At 39.1% G+C, this 25,657-nt stretch overlaps 1 protein-coding gene and 1 non-coding gene across 4 annotated transcripts in view; both read right to left on the reverse strand.

The window, feature by feature from the left end:
• Positions 1-23,909, reverse strand: part of TMTC4 (transmembrane O-mannosyltransferase targeting cadherins 4) — a 77,120-nt gene extending 53,211 nt beyond the window's left edge. For 2 of the 3 annotated variants that reach the window (XM_090258494.1, XM_090258493.1), the window contains exons 1-4: positions 23,694-23,909; positions 19,848-19,963; positions 18,495-18,711; positions 11,739-11,826 (exon numbers count right to left, since the gene is read on the reverse strand). In XM_090258494.1, the coding sequence (XP_090114620.1) occupies positions 11,739-11,826; positions 18,495-18,711; positions 19,848-19,963; positions 23,694-23,855 (583 nt within the window). In that variant the 5' untranslated portion in view covers positions 23,856-23,909. The remainder of the gene's footprint in view (positions 1-11,738; positions 11,827-18,494; positions 18,712-19,847; positions 19,964-23,693) is intronic. The other variant, XM_090258495.1, reaches the window with a different exon arrangement.
• Positions 19,521-19,623, reverse strand: LOC149996247 (U6 spliceosomal RNA). The gene has a single exon (XR_016507588.1). It is a non-coding gene; the product is annotated as a U6 spliceosomal RNA (small nuclear RNA).
• Positions 23,910-25,657: the final 1,748 nt, after the last annotated feature.

Here is a 25,657-nt window from a genome sequence, read left to right on the forward strand (position 1 = left end):
ACCCCCATTGCCTTAGACTGTGAGGCTCAGAGGGGGTTGGGACAGAGCAGGAGGCTCCCGGTCTCTCAGCGGGGAGTGAACAGCGGGAATCCATCTTGGAACCCCACCCCCACAGAAAATGCCACAGCGTGGAAAGAAGGGTCGCCCAGTTGTGACAAGTGCATGGGGCTCCGCCACCTGTAGCAGAGGAGGTGTGACAGCCCCGACCAGGAAGCAAAGGTAAACACAAAACTGTCAGGATGGCACAGACCATGATAGAGATCCCGGTGACACAGCTGACCAGAGAGCAAATATCTAATCTAACAAAGCAGCAGATAGGAAATCTTTCTGAGGCACAGTTCAGAGCTTTGGTTATAAGAATGCTTACAGACGTAACAGCAGATCTTAAACAAGATGGGGAAGGAATGAAGGCTAGTCCTGCTGAAATGAACAAAAACACCTACGAAACTAGTGGTGAGGGAAAGAAAACCAGGGATCAAATCAACAAATTGGAACATACGGAAGGAACAAACAGTCAACCAGTGCAGAAAGAGGAAACAAGAAGTGAGGAAAATGAGGAGAGGCTCAGAAACCTATGGGACAGCTTAAGTGGGCCAACATCCGAATCATAGGGTTGCCAGAAGGTGAAGAAGAGCAACTAGAAATTGAAAAATTATGTGAAAAAATAATGAAGCAGAACTTCCCTAACTTGGGGAAGGAAATAGACTTACAGGTCCAGGAAGCACAGAGAGTTCCAAAAAAACTGGACCCAAGGAGAACTCGTCGTTGGCAGCCGTCCGTCTCGAGAGACGATGGTGTAGCTTCTTAAGAGTCTATCTGCACCGCCGAGAATGGCTGTGCAGTCCGACTCGGGAGTGACACGGTATCTGTCTCCTCCCGTGTTGAATCGACATCTTGTGATGACGCTGGAGTGTCCTCTCCAGTGAAGCTGAAGCTACAGAGCCTGGGCAGGGTGATATGGAGGGTCTGCTGTTGCCCATGCAGCAGACACCCCCTCTCTTCGCAGCTGAAGGGTCCAAGGGAAAGACGGAGTCAATTCAGCTTGGTTTCAGGTGCGCCGCAGGAGTTGCCGGTGTTGACTACAATGTCAAACCGCCTTAGGGACTCCGGCTCCGGATTTTCTGTCGGGGTTTACTCCCTTAGCCTTTCCTCTGAAGAGGTATGCCGCAAGGCAGCGGAGGTTTTTTGGAGTCAGAGTTTTCCTTCTCTGATGTGCCCTGACTGGAAGATCGAACCAGCGACACTTAGCTCGCAGGCCGACGCTCAATCCACTGAGCCAAACCAGCCAGGGCTCCCAAGGAGAACTACACCAAGACAATTATAATAAAAATATCAAAAATTAAGGATAAAGAGGGAATCTTAAAAGTAGCAAGAGAAAAGAAAGAGAATTACATACAAAGGGGACCCAATAAGACTATCAGCTGATTTCTCAAAAGAAACTCTGCAGACAAGAAAGGACTGGCAAGAAATATTCAAAGGAATTAAACCAAAAACCTACAACCGCAAGTACTCTATCCAGTGAAGCTGTCATTCAGAATAGAAGGGCAAAGAAAGTGCTTCCAGGACAAAGTAAAATTCAAAAAGTTCATCAGATTCAAACCATCATTATATGAAATGTTAAAGGGACTTGTTTAGGAGAAAGAGGATCGAAACTATGAACATTAAAATGAAAACTGTATCACAACAACCAACAACAGAATCTAGGGAATCGAAACAAAGGCAAACTAAGTAGGCAATGAGAGTGGAAAAAGAATTATAGGTATGGGGAACATATTGGGGGGGGTCAGTGGGGAGGGGGAATGGGGGAAAGTGAGGGAGATGGTACAGGAATTAAGAAGCATATTTAGGGAGTGAAGTAGATAGGAAGATGTTTAGAAGAACTATATGCACAACCAATGGACATGGACTAAGAGGGGGGACAACCGGAGGGAGGAGGGTCACTGGGTGGAGGGGAACAAAGGGAAAAGAAATTGGGAAAACTGTAACAGCATAATCAATAAGGCATATTAAAAAAATATTTTTTAAACTGAAAAAATAGTTAACAATTTGTTTAATGTCAACAAATACAGCCAAAAGTCAAGTCTTTTCACTTTTAATTTAGTTCTCGAAACTCCTCACAAAAAAAAAATTTCCACTGTGTGAGAGACTGTTTATAAAAAATATTTTTTAAAAATTACATAAGAATTATTAAAAGGCATAGAAAAATTGACTATTATAATTTTAAACCTGTAAGTAACTGTTAAAAACAGTGAAAATAAATCCTGAGAGGCAGACATCATCTCTAATTCAGTGGCATTTGTGAATATTTTTATTCAAAAAAATCTTTCCCAAACAGGGAATTCTAACTGGTGCATAGCTCTGTGGAAGCGTCTTAAGATGTTACCTTTACCCAGAGTTCTCCATCTCACCTCCATTCAGTCTGCTAAGGAGGAGAGAAAGAAAACAAACTTTTTTTTTTTTTAAATGAGACATCTCTCATCACTTAAAAAGACAACTTGCTCTAAGATTATTATACAGCTTTAGGAAACATCAACAGTTTATGATCCAGAACTTAAAGAAATAGACCTAGAAAACATTTTCTTTGTTTCTGTATATGTCGCTAACATCTAAGATAATTCAATCACTTAGGTAAATGGAGGCAAAGAAAAATGGAGTGGAGGAAGCACAGGGGAAACCACAAAACAAAAATGCACTAAGAGAAAGACACTTGTCAGTGCTAATACTCAGAAGTGCCAACAGATGTGGTCAATTTAATGAAGCACATGCCTCAGACTTGGCACTATTTTCCAGTGGGAAGATCTTTCAGAAAAAGCAACACATTATACGAGCAACCCTCTTCACCACTCAATGCCTGGCATCTCTGCTGCCTTGAAACTGGCACATCAAGTTGCGTTTGGGAACCAAGCCACCCTGACAGGTGGCCTTGACTCTCTCTGCCAGAGCAACACAATGAGCATCAGATTCTCGATCCAAAACAATCAGTGCTTCCCCCAGGAAAATGAAAGAAGTCAGACATTGCCTTTCTTAAATACAAGACCATTCTTGAGAAAATCGAGCAATGCAGAAACCAAAGGAACATGAAGGCAGAGAAAAGAGAACACACATGAAATACCGCTGTCACAATTCAGTCAGCAAAGACCCCAAATCCAAACGCAAGGGTCCTACAACACTATGTGAGTTACTCAATTGCCCTATTTTTTAAAGCTAGCATGATTCTAAGTCAGATAAAAAGAGATGTCTTAAATCAAAACAAAACTATGAGGAAATGATATCCTAAATGTAAGAGTTACTGTATGTTAGCTGCCTGAACTGTGATAAGGAGAGCAATACAGCAAATAAAGTTTAAGAATTTAAAACAACTGTTTTGTCTTTTATGATAGATCAGAATTTAAAACGGTTCTTCTACTTATGCAGCAAATTCATTCCCCTCCTGAAGATTCTCTCCTCCCCCCCAATAAATGAGAGTAATTAAATTTCTCTTCTTAGTTTTCACTTCCATGAAACAAGTATTTTAAGGTATTAACTTAGGAAAATTGTTTTGGCTATTCTAGCAAGAGATTATGTCCCCAATTTGAAATGAGGCTTTAAGAAAGAGAAAAATATTGACAAAATGTCACATAATAAGAATACTTTTTTGTTTTGGACACTCACAAACAATAACCAGTGCAGCATCAACTTAATCTTAGTGCTTTTCCTTTTTTATGAGAAATGTATTCTTCCTTTATAAGAAAATTTTTTCTAAAAAAGGATTCTGTTGCAAAAGATCTTGATTGAAAATATTCTATTTAAGCACCCAAAAAAAAAAAAAAAAAAAGTGCAGACAAATGTTATGGGTGTAGATTTTTCTCATTTTCTAAAAATCCCAGGATTCCAGAGGTTAGTAGAGAATTGCTCGTTAATAAACTCAGGCAGTTAAAAATTGTCTAGAGATTTGTAATACAGACATCACATCTATAAAGAAAGCTAATGAGGTTATCAAAAAGAAATGTATCCTTTGAAAGAGCTTTTTAACTAGTTAACTCATTAATTTCAGGGTACTCAATTTTTTGTCCCCTTATTAAAAAATATTAAATCTGTTCCTCTGCAAAAACATTTCTTGAACTTCAAGTTTATATGTAACTAATGCTGGACCTTTCTTCGAATTTATGTTCAGATACAAAAAGAACAAAGACCAGGTCACTTTAAACATAAGTTTAAATAATAAATAGCATTATTATTTCTATCCAATAAATACTGAACTTCCACCACAAAAGAGCTTTGATTTTCAATGGAACAGTTACAAACATATGGACAACACAAGAAAAAGGAACAAGGAATCCTCATTGCCATGACATGTGTTTACCACTTGGCTCTTTGTACAGTCCACACTGACTAGATAGGGGAAGATAAAAATGTGACTATTTCTTAAGATATCTTAAAATCCAGATGAAAATATATACATCTGATCTCCATTCAGTATCAAGGGTTCTTCTCTGTCTGACACAAGGAAATATAATAGAGAGTAGCTGAAAGAAATTAGCTATATAAAATGAGTTACTATATGATCCAGCAATTCCACTTCATGGTATTTATCCAAAGGAAATGAAATCACTATCTTTAAATGACATATGCACCCCCCATGTTCACTGCAGTATTATTTCCAAAAGCCAAGACATAGATATAATCTAAGTGTCCACTGACAGACAAATGCATAAAGAAAACGTGATATGTACCCATAATGGAATATTATTTAGCTACAAAAAAGGAAATCTTGTCATTTGTGAAAAATGATGGACCTTGAGGGCATTATGCTAACTTAGATAAGTCAAGAGAGAGAAAAACAAATACCATGTGATCTCACTTTTATAAGAAATGTGAAAAAATAAAAGAAGAAAAAAAACAAACTCAAAGAACAGATTAGTAGTTGCCAGAGGTGGGGTGGGGTGGATGAAAGTAACAAAAAGGACAAACTTCCAGTTATGAAATAAATAAATCTGATGGGTATAATGTACAGCATGGTGACTGCCATTAATGCTGTATTATATATTTGACAGTTGCTAAGAGTAAACCTAAAAGTTCTCATCATAAGAAAAATAAATTTGTAACTATGTGTGGTGATAGATGTCAACTAGGCTTACTGTGGTAATCATTTTGCAATATATGAGGTCTGTCTGGAAAAAGTCCAGCCATTGTTAATATAACAAGAACAGTTCGTGCAACATTGATGTAACCTGACAGCCAAGGAGAGTGGACATGCATGAACAATGACGACTTCACTGTACTAGTCAGTAGGGGCGGTAGATGCCACTGAGTGAGCATGTGTACTGTGTGGCCATCGCATTCAAAATGACTGAGCTAGCAGAGCAACAAATTTGCATCAAACTTTGCATTAAGCTTGAACATTCCTCCACGGAAACTGTTTGGATGATTCAGAAGGCCGCAGCTGTGGGCAACTGGTTTCATCATAACAATGCACCCGCTTGTGCATCACATTTCCTGCAGAGGTTTTTGGCAAAACATCAAATCACCCAGGTGACTCGGCACTCCTACAGCTCAGAGTTGGTTCCCTGCAACTTCTGGCTTTCGCCAAAACTAAAATCACCTTTGAAAGGGAAGGGATTTCAGACTGTCAATGACATTCAGGAAAATATGATGGGGCAGCTGATGGTGACTGGGAACACTGTGAGGTCCCAAGGTGCCTACTTTGAAAGAGACTGAGGCGTCACTGTCCTGTGTACAATGTTTCTTGTACCTTCTTTAATAAAGGTCTCTATTTTTCATATTACATGGCGGAATACTTTCTGGACAGATTGTATACACATATCAAATCATTATGATGTACGTGTAAAACTAATACAATGTTATATGTCAATTATATCTCAATAAAATAACACTGTACATTCTGGGGCAAAGAAAGAAAGAAATTAGCAGTACCGAGATCACAGTCACCAATTCTGCATAACCAAACCATAAAAAAAAAAGAGGATACTTATTGAGTACCTGCTGTGAGGTGGGTAAAGGAAGGAAAAATTTAACAGGGAAGTATAGAAAACCAGAACATTCTGTTCCTTGAGCATTCTGAATAATGGAAGCTTTATTTTAATCAAACTATACTAGACCCCAAGCTCTTCAAGGGTATGGGCAGTGTCTTTTAAGTTTTTGTATCCTTGACACAGGGCCTGGTACAAAGGATGCCCTTAATGTTTGATTTTTGGTGAAAGAATGAATGACCAAAATAATCCTGTATGCCATTTTAGAACAGAATCAGAAAAAAGTCTTATAAAATCCTTAACCAGAATTATTTTTGCATATGGAGTTCTTACTGCTTCTTCTCTGTGAAGGTATTATTGGTTTGTGAAAACCTTGCTCCTCTTAAAAAAAACTCAGCCATCATATTTATAAAATTGGACATCAACATGATCTTTACAAATTATCCCAGAAAGTTATCTATAAACAAGTTATCTATTTTAGCATGTTTAAAAAGAAGTATGGAAAAATCTAACACAGAGAAGAGATGCTGAAACATAGTACCTCTGTCAACAGAGACTAGGAAAAGGCTCCACCTGACTTCATCAGTACTGGTTTGGGAGATAATAAGACAAAGGGGAATTTGGGAGTTGTAAAGGACCAGAGAGGACAGCAGAGTAGCTGGCAGAGTGAAGGTACTGTTCTGATGGTGCTGGGCAGAGTAGAGCATGGGAAGGGGGCTGGGCTTCCAGTCACAAAGTCCTGTTCTGCTCTGCTGGATCCTGAGGTTACAGCAGGGCGGGCTCAGAGCACAGAACTTTAAGGAGGGGACAGAGAAATGCCTTGTGTGTAGGACACATGACTTCCTCCAAATAAGCTAATAACTGAGTGTAAGACCCTCTTTTTTTTCTTTTTAAGTATATTATATTTATGTTGTTACAGTAGTTCCAGTTTTTTCCCCTTTGCTCTCCTGTGCCCAGTACCCCTCTTCCCTCCAGCAATTTCACACCCATTAGTTCATTTCCACGGATCATGCATTTAAGTTCTTTGGCTTCATCCTTTTGTATGTTATTCTTAACATCCCCCTGTCTATTTTGTACCAACTGATTATGCTTCTCAGTCCCTGCATCATTTCCCCATTTCTCCCCCTCCACCCTCCCAGGTGATAACCCCCCAAATGATCCCCATACCTATGATTCTGTTCCTATTCTGGTTTGCTTAGTTGGATTTTGTTTTTATTTTTTAGATTCAGTTGTTGATACTTGAGTTTGTTGTCATTTTAGTGTTCATAGTTTTGATCTTCTTTTCCTTTAAGTCCCTTTGACATTTCATATAATAATGGCTTGGTGATAATGAACTCCTTTAGCTTCCCCTTATCTGGGAAGCACTTCATCTGCCCTTCCATTCCAAATGATAGCTTTGCTGGATAGAGTAATCTTGGTTGTAGGTCCTTGCTTTTCATCACATTGAATACTTCTTGCCAGTCCCTTCCTGCCTGCAAAGTGTCCTCTGAGAAATCAGCTGATAGTCCTATAGCACCCCCTTGTAGGCAACTCTCCTCCTCTCTCTTGCTGCCCCCAGGACTCTGTCTTCATCTTTCATCTTTGGCATCTCAGTCATGATGTGTCCTGGTGTGGTCCCCTCTTGGTCCAGCTCGCCTGGGACTTTCCGTGCTTCCTGGACCTGTATGTCCATCTCCGTCACAAAATTTGGGAAGTTTCCCTCACTTTTTTCAATTCTTGCCTCTTTATTCTGCACTGGTTGACTGTTTTTTTCTTCCTTATGTTCCAAGTCATTGATTTGAACCCCAGTTTCCTTCCCTTCACCATTGGTTGTGTGTGGATTTTCCTTCATTTCACTTAGCATAGCCTTGACTTCTCTTATGTGTTTGCCGTACTCAAGCACATCTCTCAAGCCTGTGAGCATCTTTATCACCAGTATTTTGAATTCTGCATCGGTTAGATTGTCTATCTCCTCATCTGTTATGTTGGCTATCTCCTTGTCACTTAGTTCTCCCACTGGAACCTTGATCTGTTTCCCCTTTTGGGCCATACTTCTCTGTCTCCTCATTCTGACAGGCTCCTGTGTTTGTTTGCCTCTGCATCCCAGGTAGAGCTATTACTCCTGTTATATTGTAAGGGGTGGAGCCTTAGGTATTCATCAGTACAGGGTGACCTGTTTCACCACGTTGTGGCACTGTATGTGGGAGAGGGGTCCGAGAGGGAACAATGCCATCTGCCCAGCACTTGCCCCTTTTCCAGGCACCTCTCCCACTTCCACACCAGACTGGCACCCCTCCAGCCACTGCCCAGGCCGTTGTTCCCAGAGTGAGTGGGTCTGCAGACCTTCTAGGACAGTGGAGGCCCTTTAAACAAGCAGACTCTGCAGAGACTGGCAGTTTCTGCCTCCACCTCAACCCCCACTAGTCTGCGCAGTCAGTAACAAGGAGGCTTGATTTTCCCCGGTGCTTGGACTGTGAGCTTTGAGGTCCGGTGAAGAGCTGGGAACGCTCCCCAGGTGTCCCTCCTGACTTTTTAAAACATGTGACTGCGCTTTCTGCCAGCCTGCCACTGCCGCCACTACTGCCACCACCACACCATGACCTCTCTGCCCTGGCTCCGCCCCGCCTTCCTGTCTGGATGAGTATTTTTTCCTTATATCTTTGTTTGCTGGACTTCCATGCAGTTTGATTTTCTGGAACTTCTGGTTGTTTCTAGTTTTGAGGTAGTTGTATTTCTTCTTAGTTGTGGAGGGAGATGCAGCATGTCTGTTTATACCTCCATCGTGGCCAGAAGTCTCAAAGACCCTCTCTCAAGACTCAATGTTGTTCTGCACCTCCACACCTGGAACAAGCTTGGGAGGCAGAGTTCAATCATTCCATCATCATCTGGGAAGGCAATGAGTGGGAACTGAAAAGAGCAGTGAAAACCAACTCAAAATGATGGAGAATGCAGCTTGAGGGATGAGTGTTTTCAACCCACTTTAAACTCCCAAGAAAAAAACCATTCTGATGTAACTCAAAACCTGTGTGGGCAGAAGGACACAGTCAGAGGACAGAAAGGAAACAAAAGTCCATGGCCAAAAATAACTTTCAGGTCAAGATGCGAGGCCTAGATGTATGTAAAGGGGCAACCTCCTATAGTTTTATCTTTTCCAAAAACTAAATAAGCTGTCGGTGACTGCAAGGAACCATACCAATCTGGAGGCAGGTCTGCAGGCTCCATTTTAATCCACTCTTTCCTTTTCCTTAAGAGAGTTCAAGTGAAGAGAAAAACAGAGCCTGGGAGGGTCAGATAGCCTGTAGGCAAGAGGCCAACAGGAAGCCTTCTTCAAAGGTTTTCTTATCCATCCATTTGTCTTCTAACTGTTCTAAGTAACTTCAACCAAATGAAAATCTATTCACATTCTTAAAAGGATTTCCACAGAAAGCCACATCTACCATTGCTATTGGTGTGCAAACATTAAATATTTCAAGGTTAGCTTTCTCAAAAACATTTGCATCCTTAACATGAAAGGCCTATAACAATCTCTTTATAAAATCTTCCCAATTTTAAAGTAAAAATGTTATAAATGTTAAAAGAATGCTCCTGGACTAAAAAAAGAAAGCTTTATTGCTAATAGTTAATTAGTCAAATTACATTTGACTAATTTTTCTTGAATCAAAGTATTAACTGAAATTCCATCACACATTAAGTACTTTTACCTTTGGTATTAGTTTTCAAAAGCTTTATTCTAAAAAAGTCTACCTTTTGTATGGATGGCTCTCAGAAAAAATTTTATAATTCACAAATGAATTAAAAACAGATACATATATCAGAATATGTATATATGTGAATTGGAACAGAGAAAAGGTTAGTAAAAGGACCCTGGAAAACGATATAAAGTCTTTAGTTTTTCACCATTCTGTGAGAATATGCCATTTAAAGGAAGCTAATAAATGTATTGGTTCACCTGATATTTTAGTTTCCTGATAGTGTTTCCATTATTTTATAAGCACAATCTTTAGAATTAAAGAGAGGTTTTTTTATATCTTTTAAATAGTGTGTCCCACATATGTTAAAACTATCAACATTCAGTACTTTCTTCAAAAAGCACTTCTGATGTCTTAGAAATCTATTCAGAATAGGAAGTAGTTACTTTAAAGGATGTTAAAATTAATAAAATAATACTCCAAAAACTTTAGAGTTGTTTCTAAGAAAAACCAACAGACTTCATTATCAATTTTCTTCAGGAAAAATAAGACTACTAGTAAATTGTTATCTTACCTAACTACAAATTCAGATTTAATTGCCAGCTTAAGAATATGAAATACCATTGTCTGTGATGAACAAAACAGTGAGGGAATAAATGGACCCCTTCCCTATCTCCCACTCCCATTACTGATTCACAAACTTATGGAAAAGCTACACCACAGTGCAGAATGTGCTATGAGGCTGGGCAGGTATAATTCCCCACCCGACCAGATCCCTGGGGCCATGTGTCTCTTTTGAGTTTTATTGTATTATTATCATAGATGGGGAGATCCTGAACCCAGAAAGAACTGGACATGCCTTATGGCTAAGTTAACTTGCAGTCTCAGGAAGAAAAGTCACTACCACTATTCTCTGAACTTGAAGATGTTCTAGTCGGTTTTTCCCAAGCTCTCTGCTTTGTCAAAAAAATAAGTCAAAGGAAAAAGTGTGGTTTTTATCTGAGTGCGATAAAATATAATAATAAAATGGGGTGGGGACTTAAATGTTAAGTCTTGTTTATTTTTATTTCCCTACCATTTAAAATTGTAAAAATCATGCTTAGTTTGTGGGCTGAATGAGAAGAGGTACTGGGCTGGAATTGGCCCTTGGGCCCATTTACCAACCCTGAGCTCTCCCATTTCATCAGCCCCAGCACACACAAAATCTAGAATGAGTGACCTGCTTTTCATTATTAATAAGAGATTAACCCACAGGAGACATCAAAGGGCATGCATTAGTATATGACAATATTAAGGCCCTGGCAGCCCTGGACTGTCCCAAGCTTTGAAAAACACCGTGGAACAGGCTCAGCAAAGCTACAGTATAGCTGCTTCTGCCTCAATCGTTCTAGCATTCTATAGGAAATCATGACCTTCACTCCCTTCCCCTCAACAAAATATAAATAGTTGATTGTGATATATAAGGAGAGAGTTCTATAGTCCATAAACTTCTAACTTCTTTAGATACAGAAATTGAATGTGTAACTATTGCTGGAGCTACCATGTGTAAACTGCTATATAAGCTAAATGCATCATATCCAAATTCTATGATAAAACAATTTGGAAGAACTGATAAAAGAATCCATAAAATGGGTAGAATTATACAGGGATTCTGCTGTGTTTCAATAAATGTACTGATGCTAATATCCAGGCATTCCCTCCACACACATGCATCTCCTACCCCACCACAACTGTTACTTCAATTCCAACAATGACTTTCTTTCTAAGTATTAATAATGCTCCAATGAAAAAACAAGAACCTCACACTCCAGGTACATATTCACAGCTATAGCATTTTTCTATTTTTTTTCTCTAAGAGTTTTAAATAAAAAAGAACCAAAAGCTATTTTCCCCTACAATTTTGCTGGAAGTAAAACCACAAAAATCAATCACAACTGCTTTAGTGCCAAGAGCTGAAGCTCTTGGTTTCACCATATAACAGGAAGCTTCCTTGTGACTACTGAGAGCTTCTACCCTTTGTCCCACATTCCGTCAAAGTGATAAACTTATATAAACAGATAATTTCCCATCATAAAATTAAGAAGACAAACATCATGCTTACTTTCTCTAAATGCTTTACAGTAGCCCAGGAAGGATAAAAGAAAGAACAGGGCACCTAGGAGGTCTGCACGGCCGACAACACCAGCAACCTTAAAAGAAAGGGAAGAAAAAAAGATTTACATTAAAAAATTTTGAAACACATAAACTTAGAAAATATAAAAAATTAGAAGTAGAAAACAAAAACCTTATTAGACTCTGCCATCTGTTAAAAGAACCTGTGTAACTGCAACATCCCTGTGGTCTATCTTCAACTGGTTTTCTTACCACTTTTGGTTGAGGACTTGAGTTAACTGTTTCTAAGAGAAAGCTGGATTGCATTGCACCTACTGATGGCTATTCTGTGGGCTAGACACACTCAGCGATGCACCTGTGCAGTGAAAGCTGTTGTACTTAGCACCCTGTCCTCAAGAGCTGCAGAGACCTATACTTCTGATGTCTTCAAAGTAGATTATCAATTGGAAAACGTTATCAGCTTAAAGGGCATATTTACAAAAGAAAACTTGATTGAAAACATAAAGGCAAGGTGGGAAATAAGCGTTATAAGCCACCAGGCAGAGCCCTGGCTGGTGTAACTTAGTTGATTGGAGCATCGTCCCATAAACCGAAAGGTCGCCAGTTCAATTCCCAGTCAGGGCACATGCCTAGGCTGCAATTTCCATTCCGGTCAGGGCACTTGCCAGAAGCAACTGACTGTTTCTCTCTCACATAGCTGTCTTTCTCTGTCTCTGTCTCTCTGTCCCTTCCCCTCTCTCTAAAATCACTAAGTATGTCTTCAGATGATGATAAAAAAAAAAAAAGTCATTGGGTAGATAGAAAAAGACAGGAATAATTGCTCTAAGCTGCTTCTGCCATCTTTTCCTCCCTTCAGACCAAAACTAAGTGGGTTAACCTGAAAAGCAGAATGCTTCAAAAGTGATTGACAAGTAAGATGAAAACAGAATGTAATTTCTACCATTTCTACCATTCCTACTCCCATTTTATATATCTGACAACTGTCCTTCCTTTCTTTCTATTAGTGATAATGAAGCAATATGAAATTCGTATTTTATTTCTTTCAGGCTAACTACTCCAATAATTGTTCTCCAAATGTTTTGTGGCAATGAAAAATGCACAATTCCATTCATTAGTATTGGGCTAGTTTATGTGGCATTCTTTACTAACCAGCACCTGGATGTGACATATATCAAAGTTTTACTGATTCCTTAAGGTATCACTTTAATGGCTGGTAAGTTCACCTTTTCTTAAAGGGCATACACACACACACACACACACACAGACACACACACATATATGTGTGTATATATATACATGTATATACATGTATATATATGTGTGATACAGAATAAAGAAATAAATGGAAATAAAAGAATATACAATGAATATGGAAATTACTATATTTACATATGAATCCCAAATATGTGTATAAGCAACAGTTATAAAGAGAGTTTTTTAGGAGTTTCCCACTACACTGGATAGATATGAAACGCTGAGGGTGATTATACATACTGATCATGAACTCCTGATGCAGGTGCACATGGAACCCAAAGGTGTACCACAATCTCTGAGAAGACTGAAAGAACTGAAGAGTCCAACCTGTGAATGCCACCCACATCCAAGAAAGAAGCTAAGGATAAAGAACAACTCAACATGTCTGGAATGAGTATTCCAGTATGCTGGAGGTTCAACAGTGCATTTATTTCATGAGTGAAGTGAATAAGCAAAGAGAATCCTTGAATAGTCTGACCTGTAATGCACTCAATAAGGGACACTAAAATCAGGAATGCAGTGAAACCAAATAGAGCACATAGTAGGTGCTGGCTCGCTGTTAGTTCCCTGCATGAATCCTGAAGGGTGCTCCTATAAATTCAAGGAGCAGCAAGAAATGGAAAAAGGACACAGTAGCCCAGGATGAGGCAGGTGTGGGCTCCACAGCAGCTTGCTGAGTGAGGGATGGAGCAGCTGGTCCTGTGGGCCTCCTGTCTGGACAATGAGAGCTATTGCTATCTACAGGACCTGAGGATGGTCTGGAACCCTAAACCCTTACGGAGAATAAAGTAAGCAAAGCCAACCCAGAGAAACTTATCCAAATGGGTCCTTAGGTCATGGAGGTCAGGGAGAGCCCAGGATGAAGAACAGACAGGGGGCGGGAGGGAGGTCAGAGAAAAAAACTCCTTGAAACGAGTGAAGAGGAGGGAACTAATTTGGATAAATAACAATAATAGGGGTCAAAAAAGCCAACCATTTCTTACCTGGGTACAAAGACCTACACTAAAATGAACTTTAAACATCATAAACTTATTTTTAAAACAAATATTCTTTCTTTGGCTAATTGGTGAAGATACTACCAAGTTTAAGCACTGTACACTACATTGTCTGACATAAAGAAAAACAATGTGTACTCTAAGAAATTATAACTAAATTTTGATTTTTCTATGTGCTTTTCAGACATATGTTATCTATTTTCATAGCTGTCTCAGCCTCTATGAAAATAAATGGTTTTTATCCTTAGAAGTATTAATGTGTTGCAAGATTTTAATAGATTTTATAAAACTGAAATAATTATACATTCTTGAAATAAACATTCTTACTCATAAAAAAAAAACAAGTTTTAAAAACTATCACTAATGTCTTAAACTAAAAAAGGAATTTGCTCTTACAATAAATTTTTGGCACAGTAATTAAAGAGATTTCATAGAAAAGATTGTAAAAGGCTACCCAAGCAGGCACCTCATCTAACTGGGAAATGGGTAGGAAAACGAGATTTCTTCTTTTACGATATTTTCAAGCAAAGTTCTTTACAAATGCTATTTTTTTCTTACAAATATCCTGAAACCACTCATATCAGGATTTTGAATGGGTTCAGAACAAATTTCCCCATGATGTGCCACTTTGGCATGTGGATTAGTTTGAGCTGAAAGCAGCTTAACCCTGTGGGCTCAGGAGAAACTTCTGCTCCTCAATTATCCAGAAGAATCTAAATTGGGGCGTTGCCCAGAATGAGTTATTACCAGAAATGACTTTTTATGACCTATCTATAGGGCAGGGCAAACTTCTAACTACTGAACATCTGCACTTCTTATCATCCTGCAAATTCCCCTCCTCCCCTCTGATGCCCTTAAGGCATCTTACATCATTCCTCGGTTCAGGATGCCATATATACCTCATTTTCCCTTTCTGTCTCTAAACATTCACGTATGCAGGATCTTGGCCCTCTGTATGTGGGGTTCCCATACATATGTATGTAATTAAATTTGGTTATTTTATCTTATTAATCTGTCTCATGTTGATTTAATTATTAGACCCACTGAAAGAACCTAAGAGTAAAATTTCTTTCCCCATAGGTCTCTGGAAAAATCACTGCAAATCCTGCCCTTCAAAACCATAAAGCAGGTAGCATCATTGTTTCCCCACTAGAAACCATGTGCACAGGGGCCACAGGAAGGAATTAGAACGTGACAGGGGGAATGTTTCCCCATCCAACTCTATCAGTATTAAACTCTGGGTTCATTGAAGGGTCAGATTAAGGAGGCCTGAGCCGCCTGAATTCAGGCAACTTGAAATCTTCATCAATGCTTTGAGGAAATGGAAAACTTACAGTTGCATTACCTCCAAGGACTTTTTCTTTCCTGGTCTCCAAAGAGAAAAGGGGCTAAGCAACACTCTCTTTTAGCTCTCCTCCCGCTTCTGGTGACTGGTCTGTCAGAAGCTTTATCCAGCTACAAATACCCCAGAGTGATTTAGGTGGAAAGGCTGAAAATGAGACATTTATATGAGTTGGGAAGCAAATAAAACAGATTACAATTGTTTCACTACCAATTGGAGACCATGAGGTGGGAAGTCTGCAAGGTGTGACTGACTCATGTTGGTTTGCCTAGGACAGTCCCTATTTTGAAATGGGAAGTCCTGTGTCCCACAACCTCCTTAGTGTTAAGCAAAGTGGATGGTTGGTCACAACAAAGATGGGAAAATGTAGGTTCTTGTTTGCAGTGAGCAAAAACATTCTCAATGTTCATATAAACATGCAAAACACATAAATGTTAATGTAAAGAAATTTACACTACTAAATCTGGAGAGGTCTACACTGCTGCTTTCCCTTAATAAATGTAAACAGAAGCAGCACAATTATTCCCAAATCCTCAGTCCTCACCCCAGATCATGTTCAGCTGGGCTGGGCAGTGGGGAGGCTATACTCAGGGCTGTTATTAGAGATCCTGGCTAGGCCCACAGCACAAAGCACAGGGCTGTTTCCTCGGCCCTGGCCTGGAAAACTCTGAGAAGCTCCCCTTCCATATGGTTCTTCAGGTAGTCCTGCTTTATGCTCACTTTTAAAGCAGGGTTAAATGTAGAGCAGAAAATAACAGGGAGATGTAGATAAGATGAAATTGAATACTACTTGTCAAAACAATGAAAGGTGAACAGACAAATTATCTGTTATAGGAATACTAATTTTTAATGACCCGTAACTTTTCCTTGCAATATGAGTTGGAATAGCTTTCATAAACTGAAGAAGTGGAGAGTTAAGAAATATTTTCAGATACCCCCTTTCTTGCTAAAGCTAGACTTCTCTTGGCTTATTTTTAAATACCTCAAATATAGAATTTTGGTGGTAACATGTTCCCAGACTGCATATACCTGGGGCGTGTGTGTGCATGTATATGTGCACAACCAGTTATACTCGCTGGCATTTCAAACTTTTCTATAAACGTCTCAATATTTAAAATCGGAATTAAAAAAATCAGAATTTTAGGAAAATTTCTTTGGTTAATAATTCAAATATTTTATTTCGCTTTTAAGATCACACAAAATTAGATAAGGGTCAAAACTGTGAATCAATAATTTTACCAGAAATTCCCTTATTTCTGATCAATGTGTATACTATTTTTGAGTCCCAACAAATATTTAGACTATAAAAGAACTCACACAAAAACAAATTCTAACTTAATTTCACACACACACAGCTTACAGTAGTTCCCAGCTTGCCAATACCTTAAGTCCTCTGAATTTGCTGAAGTAAAAAATTATGAGAATTTTTTTAAAGCTTTAAAGTAATAAGATTAAAAGAACATTGTGAGAACAATTCCACAATCCTCTTAATACTAAAGAACAGGTAGTTTAATAAAATTAATAAAATGAGATTCTAAAGGCAAGGATTTTATGCAATATTTTGAAACTTAATTTCAGGATGCTCAATATAATTGGTTAATATGTAGGTATTTAAATACATATGAGATGCTGAAATCTTTTATGGAGAAGTAATAAAGTACATATAATATTTTATACTAGGTACTTCATGCTCACAGAATGAATGAATAAAATCAAATCTTTTACCTCAGCAAAAATGGTGATTTACATTTTCATGGAGGTGCGGGTAGCATGGTTCCTGAAAACCCCATACAATTTCTACCAAATATATTCAGCAGCAACTCAGTGGAATAAAGGCATTGCCCACAGGACAGCAGATTAGACCCCTATCAGGAGCTGCCAATCCACCTGGGCTGAGTCTGTCAAGGGGAGGAGAATAATACAGAGAGCAAAGAAGAGGAGGAGAAGGAAGGTGGGGAGAATTTATGAGTAACTCCACAGTAAGACTTAAGGACCACTTTCCAGTTCCACTCAACGTATGCCGGCATTGACTCTGCACAGACCTCGGACAACCACGTTTTAAGTTCTCTTCCTATATCCACCAGCTACACGAATGACCTGGAATAAGTCCTTAATTTGTCCTCCCAGGCCATTTCTTCTTCTGTAAAGTGAAATTGTTATGCCACCACAGTTTTGGTGACAATCATGATAGCATGAGAAAGTATTTTGCAACTTATAAATCTCACAGCTAACACTGGACAATTGAGCAACAAAACCTTCACTGAAGAAAGGTAATCTTAGCCTCTGGCTTGTATATCCCAAAGCCAGGCAACATTCAACATTCATACCTTTATAGTGTGGTCATATAAGCAAAACAGAAAGTATTGGGTTGGCCAAAAACTCTGTTTAGTTTTTTCTATAAAATAAAAAACACATTTTTTATTTTCACCAATAACTTTATTGATTTGGGTATTTTGAGCATATCAGCTATCTCCTGCATGGTATATTGACTGTTCTCAATTAATATCTCAATTTGATCATTATCAACTTCAACTGGGCTACCCAACTGTGGAGAATCATCCAGCAAGAAATCTCCATACAAAACTTTGCAAACCACTTCTGACATGTTCTATCAGTCACAGCATCTCCATATACTGCACAAATCTTTTGTGTATGTGTCTCAGCTGCATTTTTACCTTTCTTGAAATAATAAAGCATAATATGCTGAAAATGTGTATTTTCTTCTCTCTGCAAGATTAAAAAGGCTATACAAAAAAATCACCAATTCTGATACGTTTTTAAAAAAATGCACACTGATATGACAGCTGTCACAATAAAATCTAAAAAAAATTATTTTGAATAAAGTTAAAGACAACTAAGTGCTACTAGAGCCATCTTATAGAAAAAAACAAACTTCCTGGCCAACCCAGTATCACCAGAGGTCATACCATACCACAATTATAAAGGCATCATCAGTATGAGACTCTGCATTTTTCCATAAGAGAGACCCATTGGACCTATATATAATTGTTTCAAACATCTGGCAAAGCATAGCCATGTATATGAGGTACTTTCTACAGCTCTACGAGCATTTAAAGGAAGCCTGTTTAGGAACCAAACTGACATGTAGGTGGCTTCTCGACAAGTGCGGATGCCATGAGCAGGCAATACTTACGCACTCAGTGTGCACCGGATGCACCGCAAACAGCAGTGCGGCCAGCAGGGATGATCTGGGGGCCAGGTTCAACCTCCGACCTTTACTGCTGTACTGCAGGCCACCAAACAGCACCGAGAAGACATCCACCATGAGGACAGAGATGCCACTGTGCAGGAGAATGTTGACCATGTGGAAACTCATGGGGTGGAAGCCTCCCGACAAATAGTAGTTAATCCTGTAACAAATGGAGGGTGCTCACACCAGGTGCACAGAATCATGTGAAATAAATGCAAAGCATTTCAAGGAAAAAGCTGGTAAGTAAAAAATATTAAAAGGAGAAAAGAAAGACTTTGTGCAACCTTGGTAAAATAACACCAAGATAAATAATGCCATTAAGCTAAGAAGATTGAAGAGAGGGTAAGGACATAATTAATTAACTGCAGAGAGGGAAATGGACAATAAGGTCATCTCAGAGGAGTGGGACAGAAAATACTTGGAGGAAGAGCTACACAAATTTTTAAGTGCAAACACGAGACTGCATTTCAAAAAATACATATCACACATTACTCATGGCTATCCCATAGGGACCTGGACATAAGATAGTCATATAACTTGTTTACCCCCCTCCCCCAAAAAAGTACTTTATAGTTTGTCTACCTGCCTTGTGAACAATGAACCACTTTCTCATTGTCAGGAATTCTTATTTCTGACTGCTTTTCAATTACCAGTGGTTCCAATTCATCATTTCCATGCTTCTTTGGGAGATCTAGACACAGTATTTAATGCATACAAGAAAAAGCTATGAAATGGAAACTTTGTGTGATGAATAAATCTATTTAATGCAAACAGCTCCCTGACTAATGAGGGGGAGGATTAGATTGTTTTCAGTTTCATCTTTTTTTGCCTGTTGACTTTGTAACAGTAGCAAGATTTATACTTTTTTCTTTGGTGAAAAAATGACAATTCCATTTGATGCCATACATTATCTTGACTCATATTATCTCTTGAGTATTAACCAGCAAAGGATCCAATCTCCAAGAACTGTTCAAAATAGAACACTTCACCAATTTGCAGATCATCCTTGAATAGGAACCATGCTAATCTTCTCTGTATTGTTCCACTTTTAGCATCTTTCCTGCCAAAGCAAGCCCTGCAATAGTTTCCTCATACACATTCTCTCCATTTCCCTGTGACCTAACTCCTAATAGCTGAAATTATTCAATACCTGTACTTCTTGGAGAGCAATATGCTTCCCTACGAACAGCTGACTGACTCACAAACCCTGTGAACTCTGTCACATATAACCTGGTACATTAATAATGCACAAGCTTTGGGTGACCCTCCAGTACAGTCCACACTGTCACACCTCACCTGAAAGTCAGGATGGTGAGAGGTCGGTAGGACTTGTGGCTGGTGTTGCTGCTCAGCCTACTGCCCCAGAAGTCATGATGCCACAGGTCCCCAAGAGGTGTTTCTGCTTGGAGGTCCTGCAGGAACACAACCAGAGGACATTCTGGAAAATGGAGTCATGACTCTTTACCCCAAAGCTAACCAAGTCCTCTTCTTTGAATTTCCTCATACTTCTATTCTCCAACTCTCCCAACAGTCCTTGGCCAAGCTACCACCATCACTCATCTATGACATAGGCAGGCCTCCTAGAGGGTCTGCTGAGCCCTCTGACATGTTCTCCACATTGATCTTTCCAAAATACAAATCAAGTCACTCCACCCACTCCTGCTTAAAACAATGCAACAGCTTCCTCCCCTTCCAGGAGATGTCTTGACATGGTCACCATAGTCTAGGGTGCTCTGGCTCCCACTAAACTCTGCAGGCTTCTCTCTTGCACTCAGTGATCCTGCTAAGTGGTCTTCTTAGGTCTCTACCATCTATCCTAAAGGCTTTGCATGTTCAGGTTTCTACCCAGTCACCCCTCAAGTCTTCTCACTGTTCATATCTCAACCATTAAGCAATGACTTTCCTGAGCTAATGCAATTTCCCTTCCATGGGTCTTGGGATATCTTGCACCTCTATCCTCAGAGTGCCTGGCACACTGATGATTTACACTCATGTAATTATTAGTCTGCTCCACTGGCCTGGGGCTCCATGAGGCCCAGACACTTCTATGTTTGCTGGGAGTACACAGAAGGTGCTTAATCTATGCTGAATGAATGGACCGTATAATTAAATAAGATCACTATTACCCTCTCTCATATCCAATACATAAGATAATTAACCAAAAATGTCTCAGTTAAATTGAAAAATAATAAAAATAAATTTTAAAAATATCTCAGTTAAAACATGAGTGGATAAATGTATATTTTTTAAGTTTTCCATTTTTGATCATGAGCTAAGCAGACAGTAATATTAAAGAAAACACAATTTTTAAAGATAAAGATCACTAAGTGTTAAAAAAAAGATACCTATCTTACTATTAATACTAGGTTAATTTAATTTGGTACTGTACTACAGATATTTAAAAATGCATTTTTTTTTACATTTAAATATGAAACTAGATTATTTAAACTGTGTCTAAGAACAAGAAAGGCAGACAGGTTACTATGGGTAATAAAACAATATTAATTTTTCTCTTTAAAGCATAATTTAAAAGAATATTTTAGGGACTAGAAATTATGAGGTACCAAGTTTTACTCATGGTATATCAGTCCAGACTCTTTGTTGCAGTAACCAAATCAACTCTGATTAGCTTAAGCTAAAAAAGAATGCTTTTAAAGGACAGTGCAAGCCTCACTGACTCCCAGGTAGGTTAGAAAACCAGATTCAGGGCTGTGCAGCCAGAAGCATATCCACAATTCACACCACCAGACATCCTGCTCCAGGCCCCACCACTTTGCATGACTAGCTCTTCACACCAACAGGTGGGTGCACCTGATAGGAGAGCTTATGTCTGTGTATTTAAACTGGGCAGTTTTTGCAGTAGGTGGGGAAGGACCCAAACAGAGGAATTGTGTCAAATCATGGCTGGCCCAAGACAGCAGCTAGTATCCGTGACACACAGTGGAGTTTGGTGAGTCCTAGCTACTTAAGTGCTGGCTAACTGAAAGGGAAGGCTTGAGAAGAGGCCAAGGACACCAAGTTGGTCACCTGATACCCACTTGGAGGGTGACTTTTTCTTCCGCTGGGTATCAGCTTCAGAGGTCTTGAACATACTGACACCCTCTATGACTTGGTTAGGTATTTCCTGAAGGTCCTGTAATCCACCCACTAACTGAGTTCACTCAATTAAAAATTGAAGTCCATCTTCTTTTGCATTGTCCTAGAAGTATCTGTTCAGTTGTGAAGGGGTTGGGCAATGGATCTATTCTTCTATTTAAGCAGAAAATAAACACCAACAAAGCTCTAAATATTTGATTCAGTATAGCCTAAACAGAGCAGGGCACACTATAGAAAGAAAGGTCAATTCTTCTTCATAATGATTTATGGAAAAGATATGGTACATCTGAAATTTTTGCTAACTCCATGTCTCAAAGAAAATCATCATCTCAATGAAAGAGGGCAACTTGACACTACAAGGATGCATCTGCAAAACAGTCTTTAACATCAATAAAACCCAGTAACAGCCTGTTTCACATTACTGTAGGCACAGTGCCAATGAATGGAGGAGTGCCTTTCATTAAACAGGAAAAAAGGGAGGGCCAGCAAGTTAACAAAGGGACACAGTGTAATGCTCTGGAAAACACTGCCAAGACAATGTGCAGTAGAGCCACAACATGGCTTCATCTGCCTTACACAGAAGGAAAGAGAATTATACCCATACACCAGGGCATCCCACATACAACAGAGCTTGAGCTGTCCCCTGCCTTGCTGACCAGAGTTCTACTACATGGGTTCTGAGTTAACACTTTATAAACCTACCACTTAATAAAAGTGGAAGAGTCAAGAAACTCTCAATAAAATGAAGAATAAAATTTTAACAGTAAAGTCATATCCTCGAATCCTTGTTAGGAAAGCAATTCTTGAGCTAGTAAGCTATGAATGTGACATAGTTGTGTAGAGCTACAAACATTTTTTTAAAGCATGGTACAAAAAAAGATGTGAAACAGAAATGTTTGCAGTAACTGCTGGGTGAACTTGAGGAAAATTACAAACAAAGAACTTGAAATAAAAACAAGCATCAACAATGCTGTAGTTTGTGTCATCAAAACAGACAAAATCAGTCGCAATGCATTACAAATAGAATATCTGCAGAACAGTGATTCCCCCTGCCCCTACAGGAAAAAATGTTTGTCACATTAACAACTTTTTCCCAATATTTTCAATGTAAAAATGACTTCTTCTGCATTTGTTAGAATCTATGACTTCAAAAATTTAAAAGCATCCAACAAGTGTTACCAAGAGCTGCTATAATTGCATCCACTAGAGAGAGAAACTAGTATATTCCTTCAAACTCTCTTTATTGGTTAAGACATACACATTAAATATTCCTGAGTAACTAGAATGTCACAGGACACTAACCATTTCCACTGTCTTTCTCCTCTGGGCCCTCCCTGACTCTCTTCTTGTTCTGATTTTCTTCAGGTTCACTTAAATCTTTTTCTTCCCTTACCACAAATTTACTTCTTTTTCCCTATCTCTAGTTAGCGAGTGAGAGTATATTTTCGCTGAACTAATGGAGCACCCACTGGTGAACAAGGCGCTGAAACTTTGCAGATTCAGCAAATTTGGGTCTCCGACACAAAACAAACAGGAACTGTATCGCTCTCCACCCTCCAGTGCCTGTCAGTAGGCTGTCCTGATGCTCTCAGTGAAGGATAAAGAAGCCAGCTCACTGCCTGGTGCTGAGGCTGTACCGTTTGGTAGGCGATGAGACTCAGCCGTCACTGCAGCAAATATATGATTTTCTTTTTTTATGGAACAGTTCTGGCCTAGAATTCTGGAGATTTGTCACAAAACCTGACTCAGTCTGCAAAGCCCTGCAACACCCTTGCCTTAAAATCTCAGAATAATGATTTCTCTGATATAAGTGTGGCTTGGGGCCTCACATCACACTGGGTACACAGGCAGAGGTTGGAGACACTGCTGCCAGCAATAAAAAGGGCCCTATTATCAAGGAGACACTACCTAAAAGAGATGGGAAATCCAGAGTACAACTGCTCAACCCAAATTTAGTAGAAAACAATTAAATACAAACTTAGATTATTATTGAGATATAGGCAAGTAGTTAATGTAAGTTTATTAGAAAGGAATTAAGATACAAACCTTATTGTTAACAATAGCTTCAGAGTCATCAAAGACAAAATCTCCATCATAGCTACGTGCGAAACATATGAGGGAAACAAATCCCACTACTAACTTAGCCCAGTAAGAAGGAAGAACAGAAGATGGAATGATGTGATCCAAATCAGCCTCCAACTCAGCCATTTTGAAAACTGCAGGCTGTCAGCCTCCAGCTCCAGCATTATGCTGGTTAGAAATCTGTAAGAAAAACAACATGAAAATTATTCATTAGTGCATTGTTAGGAATGTTTCTACAGTGAACATATGCTGCAATTTTAGAGAATACACTTTTTAAAAACTTTAAGTTGTGGTTTTCAAACTCTAGTGAGCAGAAAAGTCACCTGGGACACATACAGATTCTCCTGGGTCCAACTGCTGCCCACCAGACTGGGAATCATTGGGTTTCTGATGCTGGATTATCCTTGAGAAACACTGATTTAATGGACTCATATATTTATCAACTCCATAATGGAAATCATTTTTTTTATAGTCCTGGAACTTGTTAACAAAGTTTTTTTAAAAAGTTACCATCTTACTGCAGCCAATCAAGAAAAATCAAGAAATATTCATTGTTCAGTCTTAGCACATTGTATGTGGGGGGCATGATTGTGATTTTGAGAACTTAGGACACTCATGACAGATAGATGGAAATCTGAAAGAGAGAACAGTTTAATAGAGATAATGAGGCAGGGTACATGACTGATGGCCAAGTCAATGGTTCATATACAGACAACAGAGAGAAGAAGAGAATGTTGTAGACTGACTGGTTTGGGACAAAATGTCATTCCAGAAAGGGCTGAGTTGTATCTAAAAGAGGGGGGGAAGTTATTCTAGATAAAGATATGACCTATGACATCTGTGGAAGAGTTAAGTTACAAATATACACTTATTTTTAATAATTTTTTCAAACAGACAAAATATTAAAGCCATAAATGTCTTGTCTCAGCCTTGCCACTTAGTTCTATGGCCTTGTGCATGTCACCTATTCTCTCAGAGTCTACTTCCTGCGCTACTCTGCAAAGCATAACTTCCCAGCAGTGAGAGAGCTTCCTGTCTTGGAATTCACCACCAAAAATATTAAACCACCTTCTCAAATCACATATTATCTGTCCCCATTCCCACCACACCCTTAACAGGTGCTTTCTTTGGATTTACCAGAGTCAAGTTTGGGTCAAACTGCTTGGGTTCCAATACTCTGTAACTTTGGACATGTTACTTAACCTCTCTGGGCTTCAGTTTCCCCACCTCTAACGTGGGAATGATAACTTTGCTGACTTTACATGGTTGTAAAAAGAGTTAAACAGGACACCCAGCTGAAGTGCTTAGCAACACTAGCTTTAATAAATGCTAAGGGGTAGCTTTATTATAAGTACCTTCTCCAAGGAAGGTGAAAGCAAAGGAACAGGCTATTTTCTTCTGAATATCCTCTTTAGTATTTGGTTTATTAATACCAAGGCTCTTGTCTTTCCTATTAAGAGAACTGCTCTCATTCCTTTAACACTGAGACAGAGGAGAATCTCAGGTCCCTTGATTGGAAAGGCAGTTTGAATGCATATTTTAAGGTTTCCAAGAGAATACCCCAGATTATGGAATAAGGAGTCAGCCAAACATGCCCTCTGAAGTTACAAGCATCTTTTTGACAGGCTTCTGAGTGAACATGGAGACAGAACCAACACTCCACAGGACACATTATCCGATGGTAACAATGTCCTTTCCAAATTTTCAATCCAGAGATGAAAGGTTCTGTAAGTCTCACTGCTGGACCCTCGAGCTTCTCCACCTGATGTAACTCATGCTCTCTGCAAGTGCTGGGGAAATTCCAGCTACTATCTGCTGACCACACTTTTTTTTTTTCTTTCCCAATGAAACGATAAACTACTGGTCAACTCAAAATTACAGCTGCAAACACAATATAGGTTACCATGCAGGCCCCAACCACTACTGTC

This window comes from Furipterus horrens, unplaced genomic scaffold, assembly GCF_987537825.1.
Source record: "Furipterus horrens unplaced genomic scaffold, mFurHor1.1.pri manual_scaffold_12, whole genome shotgun sequence".
In the NCBI taxonomy this organism is placed as follows: Eukaryota; Metazoa; Chordata; class Mammalia; order Chiroptera; family Furipteridae; genus Furipterus; species Furipterus horrens.